This window comes from Balearica regulorum, chromosome 1, assembly GCF_011004875.1.
Source record: "Balearica regulorum gibbericeps isolate bBalReg1 chromosome 1, bBalReg1.pri, whole genome shotgun sequence".
Lineage (NCBI taxonomy): Eukaryota > Metazoa > Chordata > Aves > Gruiformes > Gruidae > Balearica > Balearica regulorum.
The window spans coordinates 187,167,009-187,180,561 of record NC_046184.1 but is presented as its reverse complement, the minus strand read 5'-3'; the positions used below and the strand labels follow the sequence as shown (position 1 = coordinate 187,180,561).

General features: G+C 40.4%; 1 protein-coding gene across 5 annotated transcripts in view; it reads right to left on the bottom strand.

Moving 5' to 3' along the window:
- Nucleotides 1-11,643, bottom strand: part of LRCH1 (leucine rich repeats and calponin homology domain containing 1) — a 132,401-nt gene extending 120,758 nt beyond the window's left edge. For 4 of the 5 annotated variants that reach the window (XR_012833302.1, XR_012833303.1, XR_012833304.1 and 1 more), the window contains exon 1: nt 11,207-11,594. Coding sequence is in view for 1 of the 5 variants with exons in the window: in XM_075741831.1 (XP_075597946.1) it covers nt 11,207-11,456 (250 nt within the window). In the remaining 4 variants the exon portion in view is untranslated. Of the gene's footprint in view, nt 1-11,206 lie in introns of all 5 variants that reach the window. The other variant, XR_012833305.1, reaches the window with a different exon arrangement.
- Between the last annotated feature and the right edge of the window lie 1,910 nt (nt 11,644-13,553).

The following is a 13,553-nucleotide window of genomic DNA, read 5'->3' as shown; positions in this document are numbered from 1 at the left end:
TAATACTCTTTCATATTACCTGATTCTTAACTGATTGCAAATCTATAGTGATATTCTTTTAGAGACTGAATATTTCTGAATTGTACTATCATGCTTCTGTGCCAGATGCTACTATAAAGTGAGCTGTTCATTTCTGCATTGTGTTAATACATTTACAGTCACTCCCAGGGCTTAAGACCATAATGAAAGCTTCAAGGTTTACGTCTACTACTATTCCAACGTCTTCCAGAACAAAGCTTCAATTAAAATGCCTCAACCTCCATTCTTCCAGATATCTTACACCGTCTTGATTGAGATGTAAAAATAAAAGCCAGAGAACCAAAGCTGGATTCCTTACACAGTTTTTTGCCCTTGATCTGTTCTGAGATCTAGATTAAGCTGTTCAAAATTTCTGTTATTCAGTTTTTTCAATCTCTGAAACCATGGATAACCTGCATCATTATAGAACAATGAAATAACTCACTGAGAAGAGCAAGGTTCACCAGGTAATTTTTTAACAGAAACATAGAACAAGGTCTATGCTAGGACCAACTAAAACTAGAAATCAGCTCTTACAGTCATTAACACTCAATATAATTACATAAAAAGCTTTTAAATTAACCAAAATACAAGAAATTCAAGACTTTCTCCACCCTTAGAAGTTCCTGATTCATTAGTTGAATGTCAAAGTTACACACAACACACTTTAACATAGCAGTAATAACTTGTACAATGATGATACAAAAGAATATACCCAGAGAATGGCTGTCTTGCCTCTAAATTCCCTTACAAAAATTTTAGCAAATTGAAGTTATTGGATATTTTATATTAGCTCATTTTTTAATTCAAATCATAAGATCCATATGGCTTGCATCAAAGATTTTCTTTAAAGAGCTTGCCATAGGTCACCTTTACTTTTCACATTGAATTTGGGAATATGGGAAAAAAAAGTGGGCAGTTCCAAAGATGGGGAAGAAACATGCCAAATTCTTAAAGAAAAACAAGCAATTTCAGACTCAGCAGCCTCCTTCACCCTCTCAAACGACCTCAGAAAAATAATGGATGAAACTACACATTGTCAAACTAACATGATAGTTTTCCATCACATTTGAAAGTTCAGGTGATGAATGGAAACAACCATTATAATACCGCTATAATTTGGTACAGCACTCTATTAGTTTCTGCACATTTTGACAAAGAAACTATATCACCTGCTCATTAAAGACCAAAAAGAATAATCAAGAACTACACACAATGACAAAGTATCTTGGTGTATACATACTAGGTACTGATAGGTCTTAAAATAAGACAAAGTATGGAAACATGAAACATTTTAGATGGACCCCACAAATCCTTGGTCATACATCTTTCTTCAAAAACACTACCAAGCAGGGAAAAATATCACCTCTGGTAAAACTTGCAAGTGACAGGACGTGTGTGAGTGAGGAAAAAAAAAAAACCAAGTCACTACCACGGAGCAATCTAAACTGGGTGGTAAATGAAACACAGGCAAAAAGTAGGCATTCAGCCAGACTGAAATTCAAATCTTGGAACAGGGATCGCAGGCAAAACTTACCGAGCAGGGAAACAACATTGTACATCGTGGAAGGCAAAAAGACAGAGTTCTTGAACTAGGATGAACTCAAAAAAAATTAAAAATAAACCCTACCAACACAACATACAACAAGCATGGGAAACCTGGGTTTAAGCTTCTCCCATTAACCAATCACAGCTGCTGTTTAATAACCAGGGCATCTTCCCCAACTGCTGAGAAGGCTACTTTCATCATCTCCTTTGATCAGAAATCCCATCCCAGAAATCATCATCACTGCCTGTATTTTTCAATTATATAACATATGAATGACACTACATTCTTCCTCCTTCCCCACCAAACAAACAGATAGCTTTGTTGTTACTACACTTGCCATGCCTTAAAAAGACTGAACTGAATAACTTCAGCTAGGCCTCACTATGCTCAAAATGCAGTAATATAGCAATGGCACAACCTGTCAAGTATTCAATAGTTTTACCCCCTATTTCTGCTGTCCCTAAATTTATAAACAGTTAAAAGTTCAGTCAAAACAGTAAAAAAAAAAAGTCATTTTAATAATAACTCTGCTCACCATGTCAGCAATTTCACTATCATTATATTCTGAAACAAGGCTCTTCCTATACATGAACTGTTATATTTGTATTTTGGGTACCTTGCCTTACATCCTGTAAACCTCATCCAAGGGTGTATCCCGCTCCACTCCTTAGATTAATCTCTCAATTTTCTTTTCCTAACCCATTTCTTGCACGTTTTCCAAAACTTCTCCATCAGTTTCAATGATTACCAATTTATCCTCACACACACTTTTTATGAACCTGTTTCTTTCTGTTCCAACTTATCATTCATACTTTTCATATTTAAATTTGAAAGTTTTTTTTATTTCTCAGCTGATTTTTTTCTTTTTTACTTTTTGCCTAATGTAGGGTTACAAAGGAGTGATGTCACTGCAAATAACATAACCAAAGATGCAGACTTCAGATGTTAAAAAAAGCTGACGGGTCTGCATACAGACAATAAATCAAAGTGAAACTGTCATTTGGAGTTACTTTGCTACTTTACATTATAATCTACAGTATAATGAAATCAAGACACATGCCTTCCAAGATTTTTTTTGCTGAATTTAGTTTCTTTAAGTCAAAAAACTATTTACCTTAAATCCTCCACCCATATATTATTGCCAGCTGTCCCAGAAGTGTCTTTCTTCCAGAAAGAAGCATTTATAGGGCTGCATTAGTAGAAAACACCTAACTAGTCTATATAGTTAAATCAAAAAACTAGTAGTTAAATCTGTTACCAATCTTGCATTTTACAGTAGTGTAGTTTTGGAAAGAAATACAAGTTCTGTTTTTAAAGCAGGTGTTTCAAGTCTACCTTGATATTGGCAACCTCCACTTCAAAAAGGAAGGATTATCAAGAAAAGTGCAGAAACAATTGTAGGGAGACACAAAACATTTATAATCTTTACAGCATTTGTAATTTATATAGGCTAGCAGTTGGCGTATTGAAAAACAGAAAAGGTAACAAACAAGTATCTTCCAACATATTTTCATATTTATTCAGTACAAATAATTCCCTCCATTCTACAAAGAGTATTTCCAAACCAAGGAAAAGAACCTGTACCACCTGTTCAAGTTCACATCCCCCAGACTCAGTATTACAATGACGGCAACTTGCACCAAGGAATAAAATCACCCGGCTATAGAAAACAAACAGAAAAACCTTATCCATTTATAGGTCACTGTTAACATGGTGCTCAGCTGTTTTGCTCTTGTTCTGCTTATCATAAAGACCAATTCTAGAACTCTATTTTGATATTCCAAACCTCCAGCTACTTTCAGTAACTTCTCTAACAATACCTAGAAGAGTTCCCTCACATTGGCATCATGAAATTATCAGCTAGCTTTTAACTAAAGGATGATAATTCCCACAAGCTCAGCTGAACATGAAACATTTCATGCAGCTTCAAAAGCGAGTGCAAACCTCAGGCTCCAAATTAAATGCAAAACTAACTCTCATTTGGCTCTGCCAAGATCATTGTCTCACAAGTTTAGACTTTTTTTTTTCCTTTAAAAATATTTCTCCTACAAACTGGGATAGAAGGACGAAAGACTGTTATTGTTTTTTCTATTTTTAAATAGTTAGGAGGTTTAAAGATATTATGGTGTTCTGCACCATACAAGGAAAGAAAGGGATAAAAAGGCAAGCTGGCCAGCAAGACACCCTTGGGGGAAAGAGGCTGGGGAGAAGAGTTACAGTTTTAGAACTGAACTCCTCCCACAAAGATGCATCTACCCACAAATTTAGTGGAAAAGTAATTATTCCTCCAGAAGCTTAACTCCTCAGTACCTTTCCAAAGAACTACTCTGATGTGCCTATTATAACCTTGCAAAATATGGTCAGAGAGCAGTCAGAAGACAGGAGGCATAACACCCATTCCCAGTTTGGACAGTGATCTGCACACTCAAGACAATGATAACATTTCTGGCTCTTTCAATTTTACACATGGGAGAACAATAAATGGGTACCCTGTTTTCATCATTCTGGCCTCAACAGAACACATTAAGGATACCTCTCTGGTTTTAGAAGTGCCATTTAAATTATATTAATTTTAATTGTGAATTAGGGATTTAACGAGCTTGGGAATTTTCACAAATCTTGCTAACATAGCCAGCTAGAACATAGCAGTCAGAATCAACAGTCTGTGGCCTGGGGAAGTTACTTATCCTTCCTATAATGGTCATTCTGACATGCAAAATATCACTCCCTTCGTCTTGGTTGCTCTTGCAACTCTGTAAGCAGCAAAAAATGTCACTGGCTTTTCCTTCTGCAAGCACTTGGATGCTAAGCTTCCCAAATGTAAATTCAACAGTTAACCTTTTAAAGTATGAATTTTATATTATTATTTGTAGCACAAAGACTGTAAATGTTATGTATGTTGAGTCAAATAATTTTCTCTATGTTTTCCTAATTCTCTGTTCACAAAATTCTAATCATTATTAATGTAACTGCTCAAGAAATCAATTTTCCTCAGTTTTACAGATATCAGAAAAGTATTCCAAGCCATTACACTCAACCAAGAATATATAGCTCACCTCTCTGCTTATAATCCTTTCCCTTCTTTCACTTCCACCACTTCACAGATTTTCACTCAGTATTTCATAACTTTGCACTCGGTTTGTGTGATACTTTACCTTCCGCCTTTGAATAGTATCTTCTTCCTATCCATTCTCTTGTTCAAACCTACATTATATTGGTATTTGCTCCCTTCTAGTTCCAAGTCACAGTTCTACTGGGCAAATACTCATTCTACTTTGTCAGACTCGATTCTACCCTGGTCTCTTCCCCTCACAAAAGTATTTAGTGTTTTCAAAACTCTACACATAGTAACTGTATTATGATTCACACTGTCTCTCCTGTTTTACAGATGTCTAAATCAAGACATCTTCTGTGCCAAGGACACAAAAGAAATAGACCAAGGGAAGGAAGAAAAGGAGACACACAAGCCTTGTACGAGTATTTGGGTTCTACCTCCCACAAGGCCTGTGATCACATGCGAGTGGATCTTCAAAAACAAACTTGTTCTGCTAAAAGCATTTGAAAATGAACCCGTAGCACCCTTACTATGGTAATATCACTTCTGGACGTCTGAGTCAGTCTTTTCCAAAGCAGATGGGCCAAGGGCACACAAAGTGACAACATTTCTACAAAAGCAGTCTTTATCCATTTACATGCACAACATAGCCAAACATGGCTTTGGCAATTCTAGGTAGAGCTGTTTAAAAACGAGCCACCCTAAACTGGAAGTTAACTTTAAGGGTAAAAGCTCAATAAACAGCTGAGCTTACTCCTGCTGAAATTTAGAGGTTTCACTCTCCTTCCCATCATGTGATTTCTAGGCTGTCATCTCTCCTACCCTTGCACTAGTTTCGAAGCTTCTCTACAAAGAAAGCAAGCTAGTCAAAAAAGAAACAACAACAACAAAACAAACTACACTGGAGAAGGAGATGGACGGACACACAGACACAGAGTCAATAGTAGAAAGCCATTAATCTGCTCAAGCCACATTCTGTGGCAGTAACCAGGCAATTGAGTACTCCTAATTTGTTTCATGCAATAAAAGGCACTCTGAGCTAATTCACTTTATTTTGTGCTGAGAAATGCCTAACAGCACCTGCAAAGTCGATGACTGCATTTCAGCTATAAGGGCATAAATCTCCAGACAAAAGAGGTAACTTTCAAAAGCACAACTGACTAGACTCTATACGGCAAAAGAACCAATAGACACTTTTCAACAGGAGTCAATAGCTTTGACATTTATATGATCCACAAGCAAGGACATACTCAGACTCGGGGAAGAAAAACAGAAAAAGGACCAAAAGGCTTTAAAGGGTATTCTGCAGTCATAAGTTGCTAAGCATGTCTATGCTTCTAAAAAATTAATTTCATTTGGTAAAGCTCTTTCACAAAGCATTTCTTATGAGAAAAAAAAGACACTAGAATATGTTAATACAGAGATGTCCAGACAGACCAAATTATAAAGATACAGTCTGAAATTACATTTATACTGTTGGATACAAAAATGCATTTATCTTCATTTTTTAGCCTTGATAGAAAGACACATTATATAGTAATCTCAAGAGAGTTACATCTCACAAGTTTTGGCTGCAGGGTAATATTCAATTCATTTGTGAGAATAAACAAACATACTTCCTCCTCTGTCCCTGTCTTAATACACTTAAGATATTATTTGCGCAAGAGACAGAATAACTAAGGTTAGAAATCTTCAAATAAACACAGGCATGCTGTAGGAAGGGACTGACTATTGCACATAAAGATGAAACAGTTTTATTCTTTTTTTCAGATTTACAGTTAAATGTTATTTTTATTGATACGAGTTTGGATAAAATGAGCAAAATGAAAGGTTCTCAAGAAGCCTCATCCAAAAAAACCACAATGTAATCAAAATACGAATTCAAGATGATGAATTACTACCTATTCAAAGCAGTAATTATCAGAGAGAATTCTTAAAAGGAGAGGGGCATACCAAATCTCTTTTCTTCTCTGGTGACCAAATAATAACTAAATTCTAAAGAAGAGTCCATTTGGCAGTCATTTTTAGTTCATCAAAGTGTGCAGTAGCACAAACAAAACTAGTCTGTATGTGTGACATCCTTCTCAGTATAACCTCCATTTATACTAAGTGGAACCAACTGCACATCTACTGCTATAATTAGAAGAATTCCCAGAAGTGGAAGACTTAGGTTAATAAAGGAGCTGGAGAAAAATCAGTGAGAATGAATTATGGCAATCTAATGTACACAGTTATTTTTTAAAAAATGGGAAATAAGAAATTATTATTATTAGCAAATAGGACTGAAAGGAACATATTTCACCTGAATCAGTGAAACAAACCTCAACCAAAACAAGAAATAAATTTTTCAGAAAGACAAGCAGAAAGAACTTCCAACTGTTGGGTACGAACAAATGCATTACTGGACTTAATTGTGATGGAAGACAACTTGTAAATTTGTTTGGGGGTTGTTTTTTTTCCATTTACATGATCCCACAAGAAGCACTTAGATGTCAAAATTCAAAGTGAAGTGCCTCAAAACTAAAATTAAAACTCTACAGGTTCTCAGATAGCTGTTCAAACTGAAATTTTTGGACCATCTTGAAAACAAATACATAATTACAGTACAAACAACTATTTCAAAGATGCTGCCAGGCAGGCTAAGATGTCTTCAGCACAGCACTGTCTGGAGAGCACAGTCCATTTATAAACATTTTAAAAAACAGCAGGTAGGAATTCTTTCATTTAGTGAGCATTCTAAAGCACAAAAAATAAATACATATTCTTTCCAGAATTTCATACTGCCCAAACTAGCATTCAGTGTATTTCTTTTCCAACAATCTAACACTTGATTAAAAAAAAATATTTGCTTCTCTCCCACGTCACCACAAACAGTAGCAAGTAATCCTTCCTCATGTGCCTAACCCACACAATAGAAATGGATGAAACAGGTATTCACCAGAAAAGGTTCAGAGGATCTGTCTTCAGAAATACAGCCAAAGCCTACAGAAAGAGGTTGAAGTGATACAGGCAGCCATGGTTACAGCTTTGGGGCTTTTTCTTCCTCTTTTATAAAACTAACGTGCTTCCAGCATTCCCACTGGTTTTGAGGACTATAATTGCATACTATTACTTAAGAACTATGTGATTACTGTGCCACTGTCTTCTGCATAACCCAGCCTGTAATAAAAGTGATAAGAATAGCATTTATTATTTTTGAAATGGTTTTTGCAATGCATCTGCACTGATGTGGTTTAAAACATCTGACTAAACTCAAGATACTTTACATGGAGATTTTATTTTCTTCTAAAAGTACTGCATACCACGCAAACTCCCTTCTGCGTGCAAAGACTCTGTCTGAAAGTTCACCTGACTGGGTCACTCAGCTCGAGCAAAACTTTGAAAGTCTGAGGAAGAAATGTCCTATTGTGTCTCTATAAGCAAGATGTATTCAATGCAAAGAAAAGTCACAGGAGAAAGAACATACCAAGAAGCTGTACAAATAGCAAGTGACAAGTACAGTTAAGCCTCTACAGTTACTACGGAACGTAACTCCAATAAGAACTAGAAAAGTCAAGCAATTCAGTCCCAGCTATTAAAGGCAACCAAGCTACATCCCTTTTGTAAGTGTATCAATTCCTATATAAAATCCAACTTCTAACTTCAGGAAAAAAAAAAATATGCATGAACAGAGAATTTAAAATCTAACACTTCTGTCTTCTCAGATCTACCTAAAGCACTCAGAACTTTTCTAGAAGACAAGCTTGATAATACTTCATTTGAGAGTATGTGTAGACCATCCTTTTCTCAATCCAAAAATACTGTCAGTATCTAACACAAAAACACTGTCAGGATGCAGACATGGTTTCAGTTTTCTGGAAATCCCCTGCTCCTCAGATCTCTAAACTCAATCCCTCAGCCTAGCCTCTAAATCAACGACTATCCTTATTTTTCACTGAGACTGGCCCTCTTTAGCAAAAAATTTAACAGTGAAAGGCTATCCCTACCCCAAACCACCAAAGTTTCAGAGCTTCAGAGACATGTCAGCACATCAAATCCAAAAGTAAAAGCCACTCACCGTGAGGACACAGTCCAAGTAGTACAAGAAAGAACTGGTTTTATACCATGCACATTTATGGAAAGGAAGTGAGAAAGAAAATTCCCATCAAGAGTTTGCCCCAAGAGCTTCAGAAATCTGGGCTTAAGCCAAGTGTCTCTTCTGTTTATATATTCTACTTATGTAATGTAACAAGTGAAAAGGAACACAGATTTTTCAGAAATATATCAACATATGACTTAACTCACAAGGCAAACAATTCCATTAAACAGTTACAACATGCTGTTACAAAAATATAAAGTAACTATAGATTAACACATAGTTCTCCTAAAACTGGACAATGGAAAAAGGGCTGCTGTTGTTACAAGATTAAGACATGGGCTGCTCTACACTGCCATTTACACCACAGAATGAAAATCCCATTCTACATTTAATTCCATATTGAATGTCTTCTGTGTAAACTCCAACAAAAGCACATTAATGCTGGGAGGCAAAGATTACTTTTTTCTTGAGCTCTCCTCTGAATAGAAAACCTATTAGAACAAGTAAGCATGTAATGAGCATGTCCTTCCTATACCTACAACACACAGCTCATGCTTGTACAGAACATACTTACATAATATATAATTACTAACATGTAATCACTGCCAATCAAAGGATTTTTTTCCAGTACATAATTTTGTTTTCTAACAGTTTGGATCAAGCTAACTTTCTGCATTTCCAAACTACTTATGTCAAGTCTTCATTAGACTACAACTTTAAAAAGAGAAGAGATAAAACATCTTGCTTGAGAAGACAAGCCAGCAGTCCTTCTAACTGCATGCAGTTCCACTATCATGTTTTATCCCTTTCACTATCACATCTGTTACTGAGTCAGTTAATGGTTAGCATGGCAATTCATGGTAGTTTCATTCATCAAGTTTCCTTCATATTTCTCTTTTATCAATACAATGATATAGGTGTTCATGCAGACCACTGTGAAAGCCATTCAGCAACAGCAAACAAGTGACAGAGCTACACAACAATTACATATACCATCTACTACACATCTGAGACATTACTCTGTTCCCTATACCCGGGAAAGATACAAGTTTGTAGTAAGCACGTATGTCTTCATGTACAGAGATGCATAGGTACCCTCATAGGTACAAGAGTAGTTGAGAATTTAGGTTCATGTTATCACATGTTTGCATGCAGGTATAGCACCTGCTGTTTTGTGGGACAAGAACAAGTGTCTACTTGTCTGCTCTTTTGCTGTTACAACACAACTATCTTCAGCAGGCAAATGGGGACACAAAAGGGCATGTGGAGGCAGTACACTAAAGATCTTAGGAATACACTAATATATTCTTCTATGTAAAGAACGGACTAGGTTCCAACCCCCGGCACAAATACGGGAAAGAAAACAGATATGAACTTTTATGGGGGACTGCCCCTTAAGTGAGAAATAAGTGTGCTTTTTTTTTCATGTTGAAGGGTGTGAGGGTAAGGTAAATGAAGACTGGATACACCTCCCCTCACCACTCCCACCTGCAGGGTTGTCAGGCCTGTCCCCTCTGCAGATTTATGTAATGATGGTGTCCCCCGCTGTAGAATATGTACAGTGTCTGTGAAGAGAGCAATTCCTCTCCAAATTTGCCTTGGAAGATAGCATTGCATACAGAACTGGAATTACGTCTACGTGACTTTAAGGATACAAGGGTGGATGTCAACCCCAGTGTCAGACAAATGGCATTTGTGAAAGGTAGCATGTTCCCTGGGGTAGCTGCAGAGCAAACGCGTTCCTATGGACATGTCTCCACCTGTGGCATGCAAACAGGTGACATGTTCAGAGGTACGTGAGTGTCAATGTGGTTACATACAGACTTGCATCCCCTCCATGCCAGGTGGGTCCACCTGCATGCAGTGGGACAGAAGGACCAGGTATCTACCCTGGCACTCATATGCATTCCTCATGCAACCAATTCAAAGGTAGGCTGGCTGCCACCTCAAATCTCAGTGGTCAGGGAGGGGTGGCACAGAAATGCACATTCCCCAGAGGGGGAAGAAGACAGGTGCGAGCAAGAATTCCCCCCCACATACACACTCCCCCAGTGCACCAGTAGAGAGCCAGCTCTGCCTCACCAAATGTGGGGGGCGGGGGGGGGGGAATGGAAGGGAGTGTGCAGCTATCCAGCCATATGGGAGCAAACACCTACCTCATACAGCAAGGCGGAGGGGAGATGAAAAAAATAAATAAAAGACAGGGTCCAAGCAGAGCTGGGAGCACGCTCAGTTTCCGCGTGGGAACGGGCCCAGGGGAGAGCGAACGCCTCATGTCACAGAGGTTGAGTGAAAGGGTTGGGAGTGGGTGTCCTCCTCACAGGGAGGCTGGGGGGTCACTAGGATGCCTGGGGGGGGGAGTGGAAGGTGGGTCTCCCGGCGATTTAAATCCCTGATTTAATCGCCGGGAAACCCACCTTCCCCCACACACCTCCGCCTCCTTAGGCAGATACCGACGCCGGCCGCCCCCTCCCCTCCGCGCCCCCGGTTCCTCGCCTGGCCTCACCTGCCCGCACCGTATCGGAGAGGTCGTGGCTGAGGGCGGCGGCGCTGCGCGGGAACTCCTTCAGCTTCCTGCCGCTCAGGTTGAGACCCCCGGAGTGCGCTGCCTCCTCCAACGCCCGCTCCAGACCGCGGTTCAGAGGCGCCTGCAAACCCAGCGACCCACCACTACCACCGCCGCCGCCCACCCCGGCCGTTGCCGCCGCCAGAACAGCGGCGGGGAAGGGCTGCGACTCGCCTCCCAGCGTCGCCATTTTTCCCCTCGCCCGCCTCGCCGCTGGGGGTACCCGAGAGGGCCGCCGGACCTGCCTGCCGGCCTGCCTCCCTCTTTCCCTTCCTCCTCCTCCTCCTCCCGCTCGCTGTGGTGGCGGCACTGCCGCCGTGAGGGGGAGGGGGAAGAGCAGCGCAGGCAGGAGGCGGAGGCAAACGGCCCGGGCGAGGCGCGCCCACTGCGCATGCCTGGTCTCATCACTCCCTCCCCTCCCCGACACTGCTCCCGCGGGCAGCGCGTGGGGCGGGGCACTGCGGCGCCACCTAGCGGCGGCTCCCCTCCTGCCTCGCTCTGCCTCTGCTGCTGCACGTGCAACTGCCTCTGCATGCAATGGCAAACGGAGGGGTGAGCTCTCCCTTGTTTTTTGTCATGACACCCCCACCGCCTTCCCTTTTAAAGACCTAGCCCGGGAGGTCTGCCCACCACCCGCTTTGGCACCTTCTCCCGGCATCCGCTGCAGTCGTTCACCACGCTAACTGCGCCGGCAGGCTCAGGGGCTGGATGCGCCGCAATTTGTGGTTGGGTGGTGTGAAACCACCGCGCGCACATGCAGGCAAGCATGCATGCACTCAGGCGGCAGGCCTCATTTGAAAATTAAAAGCCGCGGTGGCTGTTGCCACTGAACTAGGCCCTGGGGAGCATCTGCCCTGCAGAAGGCTTTTCTGTGACTTGCTTCTCCCACAGGGGCTGGTTCTCACATGTGCGTGGCCCCCAGGGCCCAGCCTGCCAGAGAGACCCTCGAAGGTATGATTTATAGTGACAAACCAAGCACAGGAACCATGATCAGTTCAGTCTGCAATGGAATAACTTTTCCGAGGGGGCGAGGGTGTTGGTTTTGGTTTATTTCTCCCCTCTTTCTGCAGCTTTGCAAATCTGAGCCCAGGAGCGGAAGAGGAGCGAGACCTCATGTTTCCACTGAGTTTGCAGAGTTCAAAGCTAAAAAAAGGATTTGTATGTCATCACCCATGACCTGTATTTTACAGGCCGTTACATTTCACTCAGTTACCCTGCCTTGCGATCAATGGCTGACGTTAAACCAAAACCTTCCCAGCTCAGGAAGTTCAGCCACTGAGTGCTACAGGGACAAGGAATACAGAATTGCCACAAGGAAATAATCTTCAGTTTCTGAAAAACAGGAGAAATCATAGCGAGTTTAGCAGTCACAACGAGAAACAGCACTGGTGAAAAGGGAGAAGACGTGCTAGAGGTAGATCTTTTCACATAACAGTATCATAATATCCATTAAAAACTGGTTCTTTATAATAAAGATATGCTCTCAGTATCAACATTTTTCATTGTAAGTTTTATATACATTGTATCACTGCAGAAGTGTGGCAGGCAGCACAGCAGCATTTTTAAAGAGGCTGCCTTACATTAAGGAGAGAGCCGTAAGGTTAGACGGGTAGGAGAGGGATTATTTTACTGTAAGTACACTTCTATTGCACATAAAATATAGGCCCTGGGCTTAAACTTCAGTCTAAACTCCCTTCACACCTACAATTGCCGGGTCTTCATGTTTGATGCAGAGATCTTGGCTTTCGGCACGACAAATTCAGTGTCCTACCAGTTTGAGAAAAGTTTGGGTTCGCCAGAGATCGATTCTTGACACCATTCCTTGGAACAGCCCCTAGCCAAAGAGGAAATCAACAGTTACTACATCAACGGTTGTGTCCAGATATCACATTACTTTTGACAAAGGTTGTTGGTGGGTTTTTAAGATATTTTTTTCCCCCAAATTTCCACTAGTCACAGCATGTTTTGGATTTGTTAAAAGGCTTGATTCCAGCTTGCATGAAATCTTTGCATTGCTGCTGGAAAACATAAAGAAACAGATGAATAGCTACATCTTCTAAGGAATTTAAAGAAAAGTGTTGATGAACAGTAGTTCAAGTTGAGTAAACTGTGAATAAGAGCAACTGCTAGGCTTCCCCTATAATGGAATTTTTTTTAAATGCAAGTTTGATGAACTAGGTACTATATTCTTTTACACTTGGAGAACTCTGAAATATCATAGGGTTTATGACTCAGTAAATTACTTTGCACAGAAGATTTCCTGTGTATTAAATTACCCAACATCATG